Consider the following 22,629-nt stretch of genomic DNA (forward strand, 5'->3'; position numbering starts at 1 on the left):
TTACAGAAATATATAAAGTCTATTAATTTTTTTTTTTTTGCTAAGTTCAATGTGTAAGAAAGATCATTTAAACATTTTTAGTTTCTTGAGCTACAAGCATTTGTTTACTACACATTTTGTGTAGGCTTCTCATGTACCTTGAGTCCTAGAGTTCTCCAAACATAATGGATGGGGTGCCTGCGTGGGAGAGGGTTGTACAAATACAGAATTGCAATTCCATGCCCTTGGTGTGAATGGTGTTCTGAGAAAGGTACTATGGGGCCTTCAAGAATGGATTCTAGAATACTCTAGTAATATTTGCTCTTCTATTTTTTAGCTTATATTTAGGAGTCTTAAAAGATTCAAAACACTAATTATCAGTACTGATGAACTGCTTAGTGAGCATCATGCAGATGAATATGGAACATTTCTTGTGAGGCCTTAAAGGTGGTTCTCATGCCCAGTACAACATAAACTCAGGTTTGAGACAGGGAGGAGCTCTCAAAGCCTGTGCACCCCAGTGTCCTAGATCTACAGAGGACCGGATCCACAGCATCCATGAGAAATGCAAGATCTTTGGAACAAAAATCCTCTATTACTTTGGTGGTCTCTCTCCATACAGTAAGAGAATCTTCTTTTTCTTAATTTTATAAGATAATAAAGAAAGTGAGATTTCTGGAGAGAAAGAATAGGAAGACAAGAAAAGGAGTATTTTACACACACCACTGAGTGTAGGAGGAGAATGGGGTTTCACTAGCTGGCCTTCTCCTTGTCCAAAGAAAGAGGCCAATCTGTCCACTTAAAGGCCTGGTTGAGGGTATGTTATTGTGGCTCTTCTTTAATTACATTGCTAAGTTTCCAAAAAGCTAACATATGGAAAAAGTCTGTATGTGTGGGGATGGCAGGACCAGAACCCTGAATATTTTTTATTACATTATTAAGGTACAGTTTAAGGATGGGAACATTAGAATTTTATAAATAGAAACTTTCCAATGAGCAACAATTTTTTATCTTTTCAATGTTAGTGAGTTTTACAGTAATCTACCTTTCAAACATTGAGCATTTAAAATTAAATAAACATCCCAGGGGCACCTGGGTGGCTCAGTTGATTAACGCGTCCGATTCGGCTCAGGTCATGATCTCATAGCTCGTGAGTTTGAGCCCCGCATCGGGCTCTGTGCTGACAGCTCAGAGCCTAGAGCCTGCTTCAGATTCTGTGTCTCCCTCTCTCTCTGCCCTTCCCCTGCTTGTTCTCTGTCTCTCTCTCAAAATAAATAAACATTAAAAATAAATTAAAAATAAATAGAATTAAATAAGCATCCCAAATAAAAAGACAAACTAAATTTGTTTTTGAACTAAATTCTAAAGCTTCTATGGAAAGATAAATAAAAATGCTTAGAAAATACTGAAAGATTAATGCTGAAGGTGACACTCGGCTTATCATTAAAACATTTAATTAAAGTAGTATGACTAGGTGACAGATTGATAGAACAGAATGGAAAGACTAAGAATAGAATTAAATTCAAAGGAATTTAGTATATGATAGAGGTGACCTTTTATTATTATTTTTATTGATGTTTTTATTTATCTTTGAGACAAAGAGAAAGCACGAGCTGGGGAGGGGCAGAGAGAGAGGGAGACAGGAACTGAAGCAGGCTCCAGGCTGAGAGCAGAGAACCCGATGTGGGACTCGAACTCACAGGCAGTGAGATCATGACCTAAGCCAAAGTCAGAGGCTTAGCTGACTGAGCCACCCAGGTACCTGTAGGTGACCTTTTAAATCCTAAGTAAAAAGACTAGTCAAAGCTGATGGGAAAACTGGGGGGCCATCTGAAAACCTAAAGTTGGATCCTGAGCTCAAACTTTACATCCAACAAAATAAAATACAACCAGATGAATCAGAGATACAAATATATATATATAGACACACACACACACAAATACACACACACACACACACACACACACACACACACACACATAAAACATACATAAAATACTAAAAGACGGCCTGAGAAAAGTTTTTAAATTTTCTCATTTTACAGTGAGAAAATAATGCTACATAAGACATAAAATCCAGAAGCCATAAAAGAAAAGATACATGAATTTGGCTGCACAAAATCAATGTATTTCTTTATTGCATAAATAAAGTGAAAAGGTAAATGACAACCTGGGGAAAATATTTGCCACTTTGGCTACAGATAAAGGTATATTTCTCTAATACATAGTGAACCCTTACAAATGAAAAAGAAATGACCATCAGCTTACAAGAAAACAGAAAAATATGAAGAGATTACAGAAAAAAATACAAATGGCTCCTAAGTAAGTCTATACTAAAGATATGATGAGACTCATTTATGAGACGGAAAATGCAAATAAAAACTACAATGAGATAGGATTTACAGTATCAAATTGGCAAAATTCCAGAAGTTTGAAAACACAGTGTATTGGTAAGGGTGTGGAGAGAGAGGCATCTCACATATTGGTGGTGGGAATGTAAATTGGTTTGTTCACACTCTCCAGAGGAAAAGTTGGCAGCATCTATCAAAATTTCAAATGCCTGTATACCAAATGGCCAGTAATTCTACTTCTGAGTATGTATCCTACAAATAAAGTGTGAAGATGTTGCATTCACAAGGATATTTATTGCACAATGAACTATTAGAAACTATTAGGAATGACATCAGTGTCCTTAAATAATTAAGTAATTATTGGCCAAATATTTTATTCTCCATCTTTAAAACCTAATACTCTGTGACCATCAAAAAGATGGAGGCAGCTGCTGTATGGGCACCGAAAAGGAAAATCTCAAAAATATATTAAGTGTGAAAAACAAGATACGGAGCAAGACATACTTACGCTCACATATATGTACACATGCATATATACACATGTACACACACATGTATATACATATATATGAGCAGAGTGTGTGTGCATACATACTGTATTAGAAAGCACGGTGTATGAGCATTACGTATAAAAACAGTGTAAAGCCCACTGTACTTATGCTTTCCTACAGATTGTCTTTAGATGCATATACAGGAAAGTTGGTTAAAGGTGGTGGCCCTGAGGGAGGTGACTGGGAGACAGAAGTGTGAGGAAGGATCACTTTTCTCTAATACGTCTGTGCCTTTTGAATTCTGCTCACTGGATGTGTATAAACTCTATGGCAGTAAAATATTTTATTCAAAAATTTTATCATGAACCGACAAAGGGAGCAGCAGCCTTTGATCATGTGTTGGAATTATTAAATAATAGGTCATCCACCTGATGGTTAATGGTGAAAGAAGGCCTATAAGTACAAAGATAAAGAAGAGAAATGCTTACATGAAGATCAAAATAATTCAGTGTTTCACCACCACACTTCAGAAATTATTTCAGTACCTTAATTATACGTCACCCTAGTGTCATGTGTCTATTATTCGACAGTGTGATAACCCCTCCCCCACCCCACTCACCAGTCCACATCACAGATAAGGGCCGACTACCTCATTGATCCCAAACATTTCCTCTGAGAAGCGATCAATGTCCCCTGCCAGGCCATTAAATAGATTTTGAAAAACTCTTCAATCCGTATCAGTCTCATATCCTTATTTAGTTGCTCAAATTTGCCCTCAGCTGGGAATTGTCCAGGCAACTGTGATTCTGTTGTGTTCGCCACTCATTTGAAGGGCCCCATCCATCATCATTTCTAGGCCTTTTCTGATGCAATGTAGCTTGTTCTTTGTCTTTCTTAAAAACTGAATGGCTGTTAAATTATCCATTTATCTTCCTTCAGATTTTCTGTTCAGTTTCTCAGGCCCTCTCAGGGCTGTCTTTTCTACCTTGTTTGCTGACTTTTCATTCCATTTCCCCCGTTCTCCCAGGCATCTTGCTTCACCATGCTGTCCTTCCAAACAAACTCCCTGGTTTGATCTGCTTTCTGCTTGTTTGCAATCTGCATCACTACTCAGGTGGACTTCCTTTTCAACTTTTGTCCCTTCAGGATAGCTTTGGGAACTTTGAGATAATATGTTTCCAGTTTTCCCCGTAGATGGCAGGGTGTATTGGACAAACCATAACCGAAGGGAAAAGTCTAAGCCAGCTTTGCCACTGTTAAGTTGGGTCACAAGGGACCTTTCAGGGTTTCACCTTCCCGACCTGTAGATGATCTGCAAGCTCACTTCTAGTCAAGTGTCTTCGGATCACAACAGCATCTCCTTTCTGTGTAGGTAAGGTGGACCCACTAAGGACGTGAGGTTTGTGTAATGTTAAGGCTCACACACACACTCCTCAGGGGCAGCGAGCGGGAACCCAGATTTGGAAGCAGAAAGAATCTAAGCTCTGTCACTTAATATCTGTGTCTTTTCTCCAGCCTCAGCTTTCACATCTGAAAAGAGGACAATAGTAGTATCTGGCTTGATATCGCTAAGAGGATTAAATCAGGTGATGCTGGGAAAGTCTGGTGCCTGGCACACAGTAAGTGCTCGGGAATGTTGTTAGTGAGCTAGGCAGTTTGGCTGTTATCATCCAAATTTACAACACAGGCCACTGAAGCTTAGAGGTGATATTAATGGCAGTAACAATGTATGGAGTGCTTTAACGTTTGATGTTTACTCTTCCCAAAGCATTTCCACATGCCTCAGCTCCTTTGGTTCGGACTCTTGGAAAGGGTGATGTTAACTATCACCAATTCCCTTTGCTCCAAGAAGAGAGTTACTTTGCAAGGCCAAAGACGTTTAAAAAGTAGAGAGTGGAGTTACTCTCAGTCAAACCTACAAACCTGTGGAGATCACCATAAAAAGAAGTCTGAGGATAGCAAGCTTTAGGTTTTATGAGTGTAGAGGGCAGATTTGAAAGAGGATGGTTATAAAAACACTCAGCATCTCCTGCCTCGTCTTAGGTCTCATTTCTGTTTCCCTCCGTCTCTTACTTCTCTGTGGGTCTCTGTGGCTCTTTCTCCTTTCCTGTCTAGTTTTTGGCTGGTCAGGGCATCTGTAGCACTAAGATTACAGACGACGTATTAAGTCAAGGACGTGGAGAATTACTCTTCCTTTTCCATTATTTTATGGTTCTATAGTTTATCCCTCCCTTTGCTTGTAGGAGGCAGCCGCTCATACGCTGAAACTCCCCCTAATTCACTGGGGCGATTGCGAACAGCAAGTATAACCTCCCTAGTTTCTCAGGCGTGAAATAAAGACAGAAATGCTAACGCCCGCCACAGGGCAACTCCGGAATGGCGGGTTATTTCAGGGCACGCCGAAAGCACCAGATGCGGAGGGAACGCAAGATCTTCCTAGCGGAACCCACTCTTTCCCATTTCCCCGTACCCTGGGTGTGTTGCTCAGGCCGTCCCGTCGGGGCTCCAAGCAGCTGAGTAACAGCTTGCACCAGAGCGGAGGTGGGTGGCACTGAACATGCGCTGGGCACGACTGCTGAGTAACAGAGACAATGAACGCAAGTAAGTCTAATGTGCCAATAAAGGAAAATGCAAAGGGTCCTCCGGAGCTGCGGTATCTACCTCCTGGGAGTAAAGAGGGGTTTACCGGGAGCCTGTCATCCGAGCAGCTTCCTAAAGTAACAGTAGGGTTTTCTGGGGGAGAAGACGGAAAGGTACATGTGGCAGTGATAGCTGTGCGAGCAAAGGCACAGGGTGCGAGCGTGCATGCACGTGCGCGCGCGCATGTGTAACGTCAGTGGAGAAGCACTTTGGGAAATGGCTGGTGGCCAGTTACATCCAGAGCACAGGGAGTGAGAGGTGAGCACAGGGAGGTCAAAGGTACCAGCTTAGAGTTTTTCCTCCAGTGATGGGGAGGGAGGGTCTGAAGGACCCACAGCCAAAGCTGCTTTAGGAAGGTAACTCCAGTGTTTATTTGGAACATCGGACCGAGGGGGTGAAGCGGGAGAGCGGCTGCTGAGCCTGACAAGGTCTGAGTGGTGGCAGCTGGCAGTGGGGACAGTTAGGAGAACCCTTCTTAGTAGAGGGTCCAGGGGAGGGAGAAAAATCATGATGTGGCAACTGGAAAATAATAACCCGCATTTCGTTTCGTTTTAGAACATATTTCTTGTCTTATTGAGATATTAGGGTTTTTTGAAGTTGGCTTTTTTTTTTTTTGTATTTACTGTTTATTCTGAATTCCTTTTTGCCTTCGTGTTTCTTGATTTGCTTCCATTCCATCACAGTGGAGGCTTTCCTGAAACGTACTGTGGCCCTTACCTGTTTGCATACTTCAGAGCAAGGCACTGAGACCATCCACGGCATTGTGCCCAGTGGGGAGGAGAGGCAGGAGAGGCTGTCGCTGACCGGTGGGCTTCATTTGAAGGGCATCGTATGGGGGGAGTTGACTCTTTTACTGAGAGCATCCCAGGTGCAAGTACATGAGGATCTTTTCTCTGAGGCCACCGTTTCCCTAAAAAGGAATCCTACTTTGCTGCTTCTGGACATGTTTGGCCGCTGGTGTCCTGGGTACAGGGGATGGGGTCCAGCCAGTCATTCAATAGGCTTTTAATTTGAGCCACGAATTCTCCAAATGAGGGCTCTGTGGGAAGAGCTCTCTGGCCTCCTGACTTGACAGCAGTTGCATGGGTGGTTTGCCTGGCTGTGAAGGTAATGAGAGGTTCCTGAGACTCCATTTGCCAACTTCTAACCTTTCTGCTTATTTCTAGGCTCATGCCTCAACCTCACTGCTGTGGATCAGATTGTATCCCCCTAAAAGACACTCTGGTACCTGGAGATGTGACCTTTTTTGGAAATAAAGTCTTCACAGATGGAATCAAGTTAAGATGAAGTTATATTGGATTGGATGAGCTCTAAATCCAATGGCTGGTGTCCTTTCAGAAGGTCATGTGAAGACACAGGGACACGGAGACACAGGAGAATGTCACGTGAAGACAGAGGCAGAAACTGGAGTGATGTATTCAGAAGCTAAGAAATGCCAAGGATTTCTGGCAACCACCAGAAGCTAGGAGAGAGGCATGGAACAGATTTTCTCTCAGAGCCTCCAGAAGGAATCAACCCTGCCACACCTTGATTTCAGACTTCTCACTTTCAGAACTGTGATATTTACTGCTGTTGGATGCCCCCCAATTCGTTATACTTTGTTAGACAACACTAGGAAACTAATGTATCTTCTCTTGACTTTACTTGGCCCCTTTGAGTCCTGAGCCTCTCAGGAGCTTCTTCTGAAAGACAGATCAGCTCACTTCTGTCTGCAGACATTCTGGGATGTTACTGCCTTTCCAGCTTTCGATATTTGAAGAGATCTTATTTTCCTCTCACATTCTGTTGTCCTTGGGAATTTTTTTTTTTAAGAAGTACAACTTCATTATTTCTAATCCCGCTTAGTAGTATCAAATAAGTCAATAAAATATTGAACAAAGGTGCTCATTTCAGAATTATCTCTTTTAGCAAAAAGAAAAAAATTAGGTAATGACTGAATAAATTATGACAAGTCAATTGATTGGAATTCTAGGCTGTTGTTTCAAAGGATGGCATGAAAATTACGGTTGGAATGAACCTCACGTTAAGTGACCACATCACAATACTCTAGTATCTCTGGGTAAATTTGTGTTTATGTGTGGATAATAGTGTAGAGGGGCATCACAGGAAGAAGAGAGTGTGAGGTCCTTATTTCTACTAACAACCTGCTCTTGACGATTCAAGTATTCTGTAAGGCAATATGTTTTCTCTCCTGTGTTCCTTATTTCCTCCTGAGTCTTCACTAGCAGAGTCCTTAACATACCTACTTACATGAACAGTCTGTTCAAAATCTAGGTTTTTTTTCTATCATGTTCCTCAAAAGTTTTTCACCCTCTTCTCATTACCCAAGAATGTTTATATCTTTAAAAAAGTTCCTCTATTATTATATTAATAGAATTCTCTGAAGGATGAGGAGATAAACTAATGAGGCCAGTCTGCCACATTTTATTGGCAATGTCAACCCACTTTGCCAGTGAAAGTGTCAGATCAAGGACAGCTTGACATAACATACTTCTGAGAGAGTTTTCTGTAGTAACCAGTGAAACAGAATCCATTAGCCCATTTGGTCTTCTAGGAATTGCTCTCCCTGGAATCTCTACTCTGGCCCCTATATCCTTCCTTATGAAAGATTCAGGGTTTTATTTCGTAAATGGGAAGTTTACAAAGGTAGAGCACTCCTGGGCAGAATGGAATTGCCTTTTACCTCCTCAGAGCAGTGCAGTGAGAAAAAGCCATAGATGAAGGCAGAGAGGACTTGGACTCAAATTTCTGGCTCTACCCTGTAAAAAACTGCTTCATTCGGATTAAGTCCATTAGCTTCTCTAGCTTTCCCTTTCCTCACATGTTAACCTAGACCATTAGATATTATAGGATCCAGAATGAAGTTTTTTCTTCTTTCATAGTTAGGATCAAATTCAACTGTGTATGTAAAAGCACCTTATAAACACAGTCAGTATCCAATAAATAAATGTCTGAAAAAAATGTGCATAAGGATACCCCCATCCATGTCTGTCAGGACTCTAATACTGACCTTCTTTTCCAAATGCTCAGTCTGGTAGAAGTCTTTAACTTCATTTTAGATCATGGCTAACAGAGTCAACTGTTGGGACGCCATATTGGTTGGTGCATGAGGTTGAGAGCCTGGCCCTCTCTGGTCACATTGCCATAGACCATCTGCTTGCTAGATAAGGCAATGTACTCTGAGTGACTTAATATTTTTATGGCTGCAGCTCAGATAATTAAATATAGGAGTGGTGATGGCTGAGCATCCAGATAGTCCTCCTTGAATTCTCTTAGGAAACATTTAGAGTAGTACAGAAGATTCTGTTTGGCAATAGCATAATAAGAATGCTTTATGTTTATCTCATGCCTCACTTCCCAGGAGCTCAGGCAATGCTGACCTTCCAAATGCACATTAAATTGCAGAAATTTCGGAGAGGCACTTACAGTGCAAAAAACAATCTTTAAAAGAGGCCTTGATTCATCTCCTGGTAGAAGAATGCAATTTTCTCTCTCTCTCTCTCTCTCTCTCTCTCTTCCTCCTTCCCTCTCTCCCTCTCTTTCCTCTTTTTTTGAAGAGATTCAAAGAAGAAAGAGCCATGAAAAGGAGGTAAATCAGCTTTTAAAATATGTTTTGTAGAGGAGCTGAGAAGCAAGGTAAGACAGCATTCCAGGCCTTGTGTGGACTTGTGGCTAAGTCATTTTCAGCTTCACGATTCCAGAACAGAAATACTTTTAAAAAGAGTTATTTATGCTGGCCAGCCAGATAAGGAGAAGTAGATCTTATCTTAAATTCTACCTTCAAAAGCCTTACTAGGTAATATATTATCTATTTTTTTTTTTGCCAGATTCCAGCATTTTAATATGGATTCATGATGGCAGTTTTGAGTTTACCTGACACCTGTCATGCTCAATGCAAGCAGTGACATGAACTTGAATGCTCTTCTACCAGTAAGCCCTCTGCTGTTCAGCACATGATGATGTGATGCTTGTAGTGGTAACTGTTTGGAGATGTAGGATCTAAAAACTCTTCTAAGTCAAAGAAAGATTACATTTTAATCATAACAAAGTTACCATGTTTTATTATAATTTCATGAAATCACATTAAAGTATACTATAAGTTCTTGAAATCCATGTACATGTGCTAGCTCTATTAAGGGTGAATATTAAAATAACTAGGGGCATCTGGGTGGCTCAGTTGATTAAACATCGTACTCTTGGTTTCAGCTCAGGTCATGATCTCATGGTTTGTGGGATCGACCTCCACATCGATCTGTGCTGTCAACACAGAGCCTGCTTGGGATTTTCTCTCTCTTTCCTCTCTCTCTCCTCTCTCTCTGACTCTTCCCCCGACTCATGTGTGCGCGCTCTCTCAAAATAAACATTTAAAAAAATAAAATAACTAGAGGACTATATTTTCTGCCAATGCAGGGTAAGAGAAACTTTCACGTATTTCCTAGTTGAAAAAGTCGAAGCCCTGAAAAATTCATGGCTATAAACTAGCCTTTTTATATTAGAATTAAGGGCCAATTCAACCATGATGAGAACTAACGACTTCCTAAAAAGATATCATAGGCCATATACTTCAGGTTATGGGCAGGGATAGAACGGTGCACACTCGGATGAGAGGTTTTATATATTTATGGATGATAATGTAACATGACGTTGTAACTCTCCTTCACACATTCCACTGCTTATAATTGATTCTGTGGTGCTGCGCTCATCATTCACTCGGTTTCTTCATTCACTTGTTCCGCAAACGTTTATGGAACAGTTCTGGTAAACTCTGTGCTAGGCACTGCGCTGGGTACGAGGAATAGGGTGTCCCAAGAAACTCGTGTAACGGGGGGGAGGGAGCCAGCCAGCCAGCCAATCACAATACGAGTGTTACGTGTGATTATGAGAAGACAGAGCTCCGCAGAAATGTCGAGGTGGGGGAGGGGTTAGGTTTTCCAGGCAGAAAGGAGCAGAAGGGTAGCCAAAGGCAAGGGAAGAGAGACAAAAGGGCTGTGAGTCTGTGCTTTGGGGCAAAGGCAGCCTGCGTGAGGAAGAGGGTAGGGTGACAGCAGATGAAGCCAAGAGGCAGGGGGCCTCAGCGAAGGTGGCCCTGAAATACCAAAGTGAGAAATCCGGAAGGGATCTTATAGATGCTGGTAGTACCTGAGGTTTATAATCAGGGGTGCCATGGTCCAATATTTATTTATTTATTTTACAATTTATTTTAGGGGCACCTGGGTGGCTCAGTGGGTTAAGCATCTGACTTCAGCTCAGGTCAGGATCTTGCAGTCTGTGGGTTTGAGCCCCATGTTGGGCCCTGTGCTGACAACTCAGAGCCCGGAGCCTGCTTCGGATTCTGTGTCTCCCTCTCTCTCTGCCCCTCCCCTGCTCGTTCTCGCTCTCTCTCTCTCTCTCTCTCTCTCAAAAATGAATAAATGTTATAAAAAATTAAAAAAATAATAGAATCTATTTTATTTATTTTGAGAGTGTGTGTGAAAGCGAGCAGGGGAGGCGCAGAGAGAGGGAGAGAGAGAATCCCAAGCAGTCTCCGTGCAGTTAGCGCAGAGCCCACTGTGCGGCTCAAACTCACAAACCGTGAGATCGTGATCTGAGCTGAGATCAGGAGCCAGATGCTTAACCGGCTGAGCCACCCAGGCACCCCCATGATCCAATTTTTTTTTTAAAAGGAAGTTCACTTTGCCAAAAGTTTGGAGGACAGGCCATAGTGAAGGGGCTTAGAAATTACATAAAACTGACACTTTCAAATGTTTACATTTCTCTTCCATTCATATCTGACTAATAGTACATGGAAAATGTTGAAGTAAACAGGTTTTACTATCAGCACTCAGATTTGGGAATGGTGTATGTGACAAGGACAATATTTTGAACATATTAAACCAATGTATATTTGTTCTGCTTGAATCGTCACGCCTATGGTTCCCCGCCCATCAACTCAGTAGGCTTCCCTCCTGCAGGCAAATGGTGGATCCCGTTAGAAACAGCAAGCTGTCATCATTCAGCGTTGAGAGAGAATAACCCTGAGTGCCAACTTCGTGTGGTGAGAAAGGGGGTTTCTAAATTCCAGAATTCTCCTTTACCTATTAAGAACCAAATCTGGCCAAGTCAGATCATCACATCTGGCCACAAAGCTCTAGTGCGGACAGCACAGGGGACACCATATAAGGATAGTTCCCATTAGACAAGGAAAAGGAAATTAAAACACTTTCCACTGTGGGGGTGAGGGATGAGGACGGGGGAAGAGAGAAAAGAGAGAGAGATAATGGACAGAGACAGAAAGGGAGGGTGGGGAGAAAGGGAAAATGAGAAGTGAGTTCCTTGTTCCTTCCCTGTTCCTTGGGAGATGAAGCCTGGTGGGGGGGTCAGGGGAGGGCTTGTCTCTTGAATCTCAGAGCCTAATTCCGAAAAGCGATAGAATTTACTAGAACAAGTTGGCACTACCCAGGCGGCTTATTAGAAAGTGCCAAGGAAATTGTGTGGACAGCACGGCGAGGAGAAAGTAGCTGGGAGTTCACCGGTGGCCCACAGGAGCTGAGCACTCAGGCGAGAAAAGCAGGTGACTAGATCTGACCAGAAAGCTGCTAGGGGCTTGCCACGAGAGTTTCCTACCAGGACCACAGACTTCAGCAGCCAGAGCAAGTGGCCAGGCCCTGGGCAGAGTGCATATCACACCCATGGTCACCTAGAGGCCAGCATGGCATCACACCGAGCCCTGACCACCAGCTCTCCATGAACCCGTTGAGACCTAACAGGCAGTATGTGTGTTTGGGCCTTTCTCCCCAACGCTTACAGAGTGTTCACAAGAATAGGGGAGGGAGCCCCCACCCCCACCCCCGATGCCTGGATGGCAGCTGGGGAGAAGACATAGCTCTGATTTGGAACTGTTCACACTTCAGTCCTCCCAAAGGTCTGTTCCAACAAGAAAAAACTGTGATACCTTAATTGTCAAGTTTAGCGCAGTCCCTGCATGCCTCTCCTCCCCACATCACCAGGAAAAGGTGGAGCCAGATAGATAAATTATAAAGAATATAGGAACTTATTTCCCTCGCTTTCCTTGAGGCTTCTTGAGTTATACATGATGTCATTCCTTGTAAAGACAAGAAATTAGCCCCAACTATTTCTTCCTCTCATCCATAAGAATGCTAAATATTGTAGAGAAAGCATTGATAGAAAACCTATTTGGGTGGTATCCTTTTTAAAAAAAAGTATCTGATGCAATTGTTCTTCTCTGGATCCACATTCTATCCCTTGTAGGTTTTTAAGAGAAGATGATGTTATATTCTAACTAGTGACTCAGTAGCTCATTACTCATTCTTTTTTAAAAAACTGGACACAAAGCATGAGCCATTTGGGGAATATTAAGTTGTGTTTAAAGAACTTCTACTGGTGTCCAGAAAAATTGTCTTAGCACTTTACATCCTCTTTTCCAATTTACCAATTCTAATTCCCAGTCTTCACAATCTCAATTATAAAGATTCTTTTCTCTCTCCCTTCAGAGAGCTTATTAATTGCATCAGGTGAAGGTATTTTTCAAAACGACTATTACAACTGAAGGCAGAAAAAAGGTCAAAAGTTACTGTAATCAAAACATCAGAAGCCCTGCCTGTTGCAGAAACTCCTTGGCATTTTAATAAAGAGGCAATACGCTTGCAGAACTAGACAGGGAATTGTTCCAGCTAGATCCTGTCCAGGTCAAGCCGTTTTGAAATATCTGTGGAAAAAATCCACCTCCAAGTCAAGAACCTGTTTGGGATGGGCTGCAAATGCGATTATGTTCATAATAACAATTAAATCCCTCAATCCTTAACAACAGAAGATTTATAATGCCTCTATGCATCATTGAAATTCTAGGTACACTGAGGTTTGATTAAGTCAAGAATGAAAACAAAGGGCAAAAACTGAGCTTGCTATTGCAAAGAGAAGCTCAGTGTGATGCTGTCACATCAGGCTTTCTGTTTATCCCTAAGGCTGGTACAGCAGTGGCTTCAAAGTTTGATGGTGTCTTTTTTTCTTTTTCTTCTTTCTTTCTTTATATTTTTTTCTCCCTCCAAAGATGTTGAGCAGCAGACTAATGGATCCCAGCAGGGTGCAAAGACAGCAGAAAGCATGGGAATCAGATGTCAATGTGTTCCTCCAAGATACCCTGCTAGGACGGAGCTAACTAACTGGGCTCTTGTCTTCTCTTGGGGCACACGCTCTGATGGGTCCCTGCCCACTCTTGACTTCCTATATGCTTCCTGATTGAAATGCTGTCACAGATAAATCATGACTTCTGCCTGTTAGGACCATTTTCTATTTTTTTCAAAGAAAAGTTTGGAGCCATCAGATTAAAAAGACAAGCAAGTTCTGGAGAATTATATACTCACACGTAAATATTAGTGTCGCATCTCTCTACAATGTAACTATCTGTCAATCTGGGAGTGTTCTGGGCATGCTCCTTCTCCATGCACCACTTTGTTTATATATTTTTATGTATTTTCTGGCAGTCACTTCCAGTCAATCACTAGATTACTTAGGTAACTTCCTAACGAATAGATTTTAGGAGGATTGGAGGAGTTGGCCTGCTTCTCCTTCAACATTGGCCCTACCTGGAAGTTGAAGTTGTCTCAGAGATAAGAGTTTCAGTTTTAAATGCAGTGGGCATCCAAAATGTAGTTTGTGTGAGTTCCCACCTAGCACACTAGTAAGTAGCCCTTCAGGCACCCAAGACTATCGATAATCTACCCTTGGCTTGGAGGAAGGACAAAACTCTGCAAACTGGAGTGAAAGAGGAAAGTGCTTGATCTATTTTGAAGTTTGACGTATGCACAAGCTTTTCAACACCATGAAGGGAAACCACTTCACCCAGTGAAAGTCAATGAAGTCAAAAAGCTGTACTAAAACCAAATTTGTATCCACCACTCAGCTCCCTCTCTACCCTGCTACTAAACTCCTTCCGCATTCCACCTTCAGGCCATCAGCCCAGTGCTTCGGTGAGCTTCCACCCTCGCTAGAGGGCGCTCTCCACACTGCTCCCCTGCACGAGATCCCAGCTCTCTCCATGAGTATCTATCTGCCTCAGGTTCTACATGAGGTTTCCAGCCACCCAAACCGCTCCACCTTGGGGGCAGGGTCCTGGCCATGAAAAGGAACATTCTTTGTCTCATCTGTACTATTCTGTATCCTCTTCCCCTGCGCCCAGACTGACCTAGCAAGGCCACCCTGGATTTCTACACTCTACATAATTCAGACCATGGCATTTCAGATAATCCCTTTTTGAGATTCTGGCCACCTGCATACTTTCCCATCTGCTTTCTATTTTCTCAGGCTCTTTATGACTGCACTTTCATGTTTGAAACCTCAATCTTCCCTTTTGGCAACAACCTGAGTTCCTGCAGACTTTTGCAGGAACTAGTGTCATACCAGTGACTGCTCTTGCTTGGTGAGTTACTTCCTCAACGTTTTGTATCTTTGCACTAATGGTGATTCCTGCCCACTGACTGCTTCCATTTCAGCTCCAGGGTGCAACAGTGAATGTCAGATTGCCCATTTAAATAACGGACAATCCCCTTCTCCCCCAACTGTGTGAGATGGAACAAAATAGGGACTCTCAGAGAGGACACTTAAAATCATTCAGCAAAGTTTCAGTTTGAGGGCTTTTTGAAATACTGGTTTCAAAGACTTATCAAGAATTTACAAATAAAATCTGTGTTATTTTTAAAAATAAGTGACGATAAGACATTTAAAATGAACATGATTTTCATACTTTGCTAGCTGAGAAGACATAGTAGCAGAAATGAACATACTTTAAAAAAATCTTTTTAATTAATTAATTTTGAGAGAGAGAGACAGCATGAAGGGGGAGAGGCAGAGAGAGGGAGAAACAGAATCCCAAGCAGGCTCTGCACTGTCAGCACAGAGCCTGATGTAGGGCTCAAACCCATGAAACCACGAGATCATGACATGAGTTGAAACCAAGAGTCAGACGCTTAACCAACTGAGCCACCCAGGTGCCCCTGAACATGAACTTTTATAAACAACTCCTTCTACACTCCTCTTTACAATGCCATGATTCTCTCGTTAGTTTAATAAGAAAAGATTGTGGAAGAAATACCCAGCAGAGGTGGAATGGGTGGTAGAAAGACCACTACACCAAAACCAAGGCCACGGATATGTGGGACACAACTCTAACTTGGTGGGAATGTCACTTAAAACTGCTCTATGTTAATTTTCTGTGGATAAAAATAGCAGGTGTATCTAACCTCACAGACAGGGAGTAAAGTAAAACAGATGTGGAAAATCAAGAATGATAGATAATGTGATGTGGTATTACTCCCTAAATTCTGGAAAGTGCTAGTTTCGATTTCAATTTCAAGTAGTTTCCTTTTTAACCTGAAGATTTCAAAGTACTTAATAGAAAGTATAAGATAAGCCCAAAGAATTGAGAATCAGATGCAAAACAATGAAATTAGCACGGAAAAGCCCATGAGAATCTTTGCCAGCATTTATTATAACCAATCACATAGGAAGGATATGTGGACTTTGGGTCCATTCCAAAGAAGCTTTGCAAACTAATACCGAAAATTTATCAGTCCCACAATTACAAGTCTTCGTCCTCCTAAGCTTTACCCACCGTAAAAGGAATTTACTAATTGCAAAAATTCATCCCATTTATTGCCTCAGTGGGCACAGGAAACGGAATAAATTATAAATAATTCAACATGGGTAGTCAAGGCGAATTTAGCAAAACAAGATATATCTGACCCAACAGCTGTGGGCTTTGTACCTGGGCACCCAGCTTATGCAGAGATACCAGAGAAGCAAGGGTGGGAGGAGCAGACAGGAAGAAAAGAAAGTCAAGAAGCCTCTTATAATAAAGTGTACATTACTCTTGATTTTTTCACCCAAGTTTTCATTATTAAACAAGAGCATTATGTGCCATTTATAGCTAAAATAATGTACTTAACATTATTTTAAAACTTTGATTTTATGCTATCATGTATTGAATGGTTCATGTAAAACAAAGATATGAATTTTGGTGTTTTTTGCTGTTGATAGTCATTAAAAAGTTTCATTTCTATCTTCAAGATAGTATTCTAGGATTTTTTTTTTTTTTTAGTGTAATGTGACAGGGCTCAGCAGCTCCTAAAAGTGTTGAAAACGAAGTGGTAGATAAGCCTGAAACTTAATGGTTGTGAGGTCCTTAAAAACCAATACTGTGTTTTTAATGGAGTTACACAGAGTGAGAAACTAACACGTTTTGCTTTCCCTGCATGTGTTTCTCACTTTGAAGTTGGAAAAGCAGCTCAGTCTGATTGAGCGAGGTAGGGGGTAAAGAACTCGCCAGGTTTTACACATGAAAGCAAATGCTTAGTAGCAGAATTAAAAGCCAATGAACACTAAACCCTTAGTGTTAACTGGTGCCGATCCTAATCTGTACTCAAAAAGTGGAGTGTGAACATTCAAAGCCCATGACACTTGTCTCCTTGCCAGAAGCAGGGTCCCGACCACCAGGCAGCGGCATTTGTCACATGCGTCTCAGAGAGAGGCAGAGCTTTCCCATGGAAGGTTCTTTCAAAACTCTGTGGCCCAGACCATGCGATCAGGACAGAAGGCCAGGTGTCATGGTTTCATGGAACTCTTGTGTCTCGTAGGATATTAGTAAAAGTGAAAGAAAACTTGTAAAACAAAAATGAAGAAGATTTCCACAGTCAAATGTTTGAGAAATTTGGCATTGATCAAAGTTGAACATGTTTCTTTCCTGAAGGACTCCTCTGAGCCTTCAGGTTCCCTAGTTGTTGGGCCTGAGAGTTCTTTTTGAAGAGATATCTTTTAGGCTATGGCTGGATACTTGTGTTCCACAGGGCACAGCTTGGGAAATACTGAGGTAAAATATTTTTAATCCTGGTTTATAGATGGGGGCATCAAGGCCCATGGAGATTATGTCCTAGAAGGAGAACTCAGGTCTCTGGCCTCCTAGCACTAACTTTTCCTAGGAGACAGTCAGAAATCTCAGAAAAGATTGACCACAGCCAAAGTTCTTAGCAATATACTTACCCTGGAAAGGTCTCCTAAAACTAACGTTTCTGAGAGTACATACACTCTTCTTTCCTGGCTCAGTCAGGACATGCACCGCCAACTCCTTCCCCCCACCTCCCAAATCCTGAGTACCTGATACAAAGGCATACAGATGCTATCAATCCACTCCAATTGTAACCGAGGCAGTTCATCTTTCCGGTTCCGGTCAAAGATAGCCTAGAATGGGGGAGGAGAAGCTTGTCTTTATTACTCTGGAGTATTTTACAGGTGCTTTGTCAACACTTTGCCACAGTGATCCAATTTTTACCAACCGAACACTTCACAAATCACAATCAATCTTTACATGTACTTTCTTTTCCTTTATCTGTGATGAGAAAGAAAGTATTTTCACCTCTTTTTATGAGATTTGTAAGCGAATTTATTTGAACTTTATAGCACGCAACTCCTTGGGGCCAAAATCTGTCTTCAGATACAGGTAATGGCCACTAAATCAAGTCATCAGTTCACTGGGAATTGGGTATGAGTCAAGGGGAAGGGGATATGTTTCATTGCCACAAAAATAATGCAGGCTTTTATTTTTATAGTGAAAGAAGGTGGGATAGATGAGAAAAGATCCTTAAAAGCAGTTTCATTTTAAACAGAAACTATTTGTATTCATTTTTCAGGGTGGGGTGTGGGTTTGACAACTGTGTTTTTCGATAAGCTTCTGTCATTAATAGATTCCTAAATTTTTATCTATCATTGGATGGATGATGGTGGCAGGTACCCATTCTCTCCTCACTCCTAGGCTTTAAACTTCATGATATTACAATGTTTAGAAATTTTAGGTATACTTTTTTGAGAAGAAGAAGGGATATATATCTGTTGGGCAGACATAAAAAGGGAAACAATCAGTTGGAATTGGGGGCCAAGGGGGATTCTTGAACAAACACTGCCAGTTCTACTCCCTTAAGAATGTCCCTGTCTTTGCTATCAAAGAATAAGGCCAGGGTCTGAGAAGCGACCTTTCCCTGCATTCCTGTCTTAGAGTAGGTTTAGTGGGTGACATCCACATCATCTCAGCATTCACACAGGTCATGAAGGAAGATCCAGGACTTTCCCTTCGTCTGGAGATGTTGCACAATCCAGTACCCTTCAGACTTATCAATGAGGGTGGGAGTGGGCAGGACAGAAATCACCAGCTGCCTGGGCTCACAAGAAGACATAAGAGTGCTGCTGAGGGAAATATCTCCAAAAAAATCTCCAGTCAGAGAAGGTCACTGACTCCCGCAGGCTCTTCTCATCCTTGTCTTGCAACATGAAATGTGAAATACCAGGAAAGAGGACTAGGGTCTGCTGGGGGAAGGAGTGGTTCTTGTGAACTGCACGAGTCTTTGTCCAAAATGTTCCTTTAAAAATATTATTCTAGGGACACCTGGGTGGCTCAGTCGGTCAGGTCATGAGCTCACAGTTCATGGGTTCAAGCTCTGCATTGGGCTCTGTGCTGACAACTCGGAGCCTGGAGCCTGCTTTGGATTCTGTGTCTCCCTCTCTCTCTCTCTCTGCCCCTACCCCTGCTCATTCTGTCTCTCAATTTCAAAAATAAATAAATAAATATTAAAAAATAATATTCTGTTATCTACTCTTCAGTGCTCATTGCTATCTGAAATTTCCTTATTTACTTAATTACTGTTTCTGGTGTATAGAATTGTGTTTTTTTTTTTTTTTTAATTCAGTGTCAGTGGTTTTTAGTATATTCACAATTAGTTGTGCAACCATTACTATAGTCAATTTTAGCACATTTTTATCACCCCAAAAAGAAATCTCGTATCAGTTAGCAGTCACTCCTCAACTCCCCCAAGGCTCTACCCTTAGGCAACCAGTGATCTGTTTTCTGTTTGTATAGATTTGGTTATTCTGCACATTCACATAAATGGAATCATACGATACGTGGTCTTTTGTGACAGGCTTCTTTCACCACGCATGATGTTCTCAAGGTTCATTCCTGTAACATGCATCAGCACTTCATCCCTTTTATGGCCAAATGATATTACATTTGGTATGTACATTTGGTATGTATGGTATAGATCACCATATTTTATTTATCCATTCATCAGGTGATGGGCATTTGGGTTGTTCCCACTTATCGGCTATTATGAATAATGTGAACATTCACGTACAAGTTTCTATGCAAGTGTATGTTTTCATTTCTCTTGGGGATATACCTAGAGGCAGAATTGCTGGGCCATGTGCTGAAGCCAATGTTTAATGTTTTCGTTAATTGTCAAACTGTTTTCCAAAGCAGCTGCATGACTTTATGTTCCCATCAGCAGTGTGGGAAGTTCCAGTTTCTCCACATCCTCACCAACACTTGTTTTTGTCTATCTTTTTAATTGTAGCTAGTCCCTGTGAAAGTGGTGTCTCATTGTGGTTCTGATTTGCATTTCCCTGATGACTAATGATTTTGAGCATCTTTTCATGTGCTTATTGGCCATGTATGTATCTATATATACATATATAGATATTCATTGGAGAAATATGTATTCAGATCATTTTCCCTTTTAAAAAATTGGGTTGTCTTTCTATGAATTGTAATAGTTCTCTATATATTCTAGATACCAGGCCCATATCAGATAGATGATCTGCAAATAATTTCTCTATACTGTAGGCTGTCTTTTCATTTTCTTGATAGTGTCCTTTAAGATGCAAAGTTTCACAGAGGGCAACGGCTCCTGCATCTCCTCCTTTTTGTGTACTCCACTCAGTTCCTACAGAAAACGGACACTCAGACAACTCCCACCCCTGGCCTGGCATCAAGAGACCGCCAACAAGAGTTGTGGCATAGGGCAGTGGTTCCGGTTTAAGGAGACTGGCCGGGGCCCTTCCTTGCTCCCCCACCCCCCTCAGTCTCCCCCCACTCCCACCTTGTCATGCATTGTGCGCTTGTCTTCCTACACTCTACTCAGCGGTCGTTGAAGGCAAACACTCCCCCCACCCTCCATTTTCCCCACTACTGCAGCCACCTCCCAGCCTGTTGCTATAGAGCCTACCTGTGTCAATAAACAACAGCTGAAGTAAAAAAAAAAAAAAAAAAGATGCAAAGTTTTAAATTTTAATGAAGTCCAATGTATCTATTTTATTTTTCAGAAGATTTATACCTTGTTTTCTTCTAAGAGTCTCATATAGTTTTAGCCCTCACATTTAGGTCTATGATCCACTTTGAGATTATTTTGAGGTTTGGTGACAGGGATCTAGCATCATTCATTTGCATGTGGATATCCTGCTGTCCCTGCACTATTTGAGAAGACAGAAGACTGACCCCATTGAATTGTCTTAGCATTCTGTTGACAGTTGGCCATACTGTAAAAGTTTATTTCTAGACTAGTCACTTCTCAATAAATGTTTTTGAGTGCAAGTGTGACATAGCACATTGATTGTCCTGTGTTTTCCTTTTACAGCCTTTTGCATCTTGTAGTTGATTATGAGTGATTATTTATATAATGTCTATCTTTCCCATCAGTTGACAGCTTTGCTCATGGCTGGATGCACAGTGCCCAGCTTCACGCTCGCTACCCAGAGGTGCTCGAGCATGTTTTACTAACTGACTCACTGCTTCTACTATTAACCCTTGGCTGTGGTCTAGATTAGCCATTGTCTTCAGAAAGTTACCCTGATGACCTCTAGGACCGTGACACCAGATGGAGGGATTCCCAGACAATTTTCTCCCTAAACATCAAAGAATAAAAGACACACAACTGGTGTCACCTCTGCGTGCATGCATTTCCAGACATCTTTGGGAAAGGACTAATGAGAAATACCCCTGCCACAGCAGCCAGGAGACTGTCATTGCCCATGTTGAGTAGCCTTTTGCGAGGAGAGAGTAGCATTTAGTGCTATGTTTCCACCGCAAAATTAATTTCATTTATGTGTTCAGCGAACGCCTTACCTGAGTGTACAAAGCCTCCTTAGTGCTGCGTCACTGCACTTGCCAAGTCGCCAATGCTGGCAACCGACTCATTTTTTTTTCCACTTAATTAAATGACCTGTGGTATTGCTACATTATAAACCCTTCAGACAAAGCCCCTGAAACAATTTTTAAGTGGAAGAAAGCTTTCATTTGAAAATAAACATGTAGCTGAGAGGAATTTGGGTTGTCACTAGGGTTTTACACATTAACTCTGTACCCCAAACTGGTATCACCGCCAAATCTGCTGATACCACCAAAAAAGAATAAAGGGATGTTCTGGAAACAGGATAAGTAGATACTGCTTTGGAAACTAAAATACAGGGTGAGTGTTTTAGCCTATGGAGTCTTCTGACCTTTTATAGGTAGGCAACAAATTAAGAATAGTGAAAATTAGTTAAGGCTGTGAGGTCTGACTTCAGACAGGTGAAGCTGTTTGACTAAGAGCTAGCTCTCTGGCTTTTCCTTACTTTTAAATGCTCGCAAAGAAAGGCGTCCTAAAACTTGAAGATCTTACAAGTAACCTCCAAATGTTCAGAACTCGGTTGACTTGAATCCTCATAAACAGACATTCCTGACAATTCAAACATTCCTTAAGCCTAATGAATCTACTAATGAGCCTAACTGAATCTACTGTGCTGTACCAGCTTCACAGTACTTTGTACCATTCTTTGAGTTGTCAGGTGACGATTTGTAGCTAACCATTCCTTAAGAATAGAGGCCACCCCCTCCTTGTGGATGAGGCATTTATGTCTTTTGTCTTGTTTGAGTAAAAACAGCATCATCCTGAGCCTACAGTAAGCATTCTCAAATAATAACTGAATGGGTGAATCCAACAAAAATAGCATTTCAGTCAACAGAACCTAGTTCCCCAAGTGAGACTTTTCATTTTGCAAACAAAGGAAAGAAACAGAGACTTGAAATGATCTGGGTTTGGGATTTTAGAAAGCCCCAAACAGGAAAATAAAACCCAGAACGACCATTATTTACTGCAGTTGTCTGTTCTAAGCTCCTCAAGGCTGGACAGCCTGCCTTTGACTTTTGTCTGTATTTCTCTTCCAAGGTAGGTACAGACCACTCACTTATGTAATGCCAGCACTGGGCTTTGAGCTACTCCAGTGCCACTTGGTACATCCTCCCTTGTGCCTACTTGTCTTACCATGTGAGCTCAGGAAGTGCTTGTTAAGTAGCTCACCACTCTTAATCAGAAACC

At 41.6% G+C, this 22,629-nt stretch overlaps 1 protein-coding gene across 4 annotated transcripts in view; it reads right to left on the reverse strand.

Annotated features, from left to right (window-relative positions):
* PDE11A (phosphodiesterase 11A) overlaps nucleotides 1–22,629 on the reverse strand; it is a 406,615-nt gene that overhangs the window by 14,391 nt on the left and 369,595 nt on the right. For all 4 annotated transcript variants that reach the window (XM_053215318.1, XM_053215319.1, XM_027055428.2 and 1 more), the window contains exon 19: nucleotides 17,606–17,689. In XM_053215318.1, the coding sequence (XP_053071293.1) occupies nucleotides 17,606–17,689 (84 nt within the window). The remainder of the gene's footprint in view (nucleotides 1–17,605; nucleotides 17,690–22,629) is intronic.

Source organism: Acinonyx jubatus, chromosome C1, assembly GCF_027475565.1.
Source record: "Acinonyx jubatus isolate Ajub_Pintada_27869175 chromosome C1, VMU_Ajub_asm_v1.0, whole genome shotgun sequence".
Taxonomy (NCBI): Eukaryota; Metazoa; Chordata; class Mammalia; order Carnivora; family Felidae; genus Acinonyx; species Acinonyx jubatus.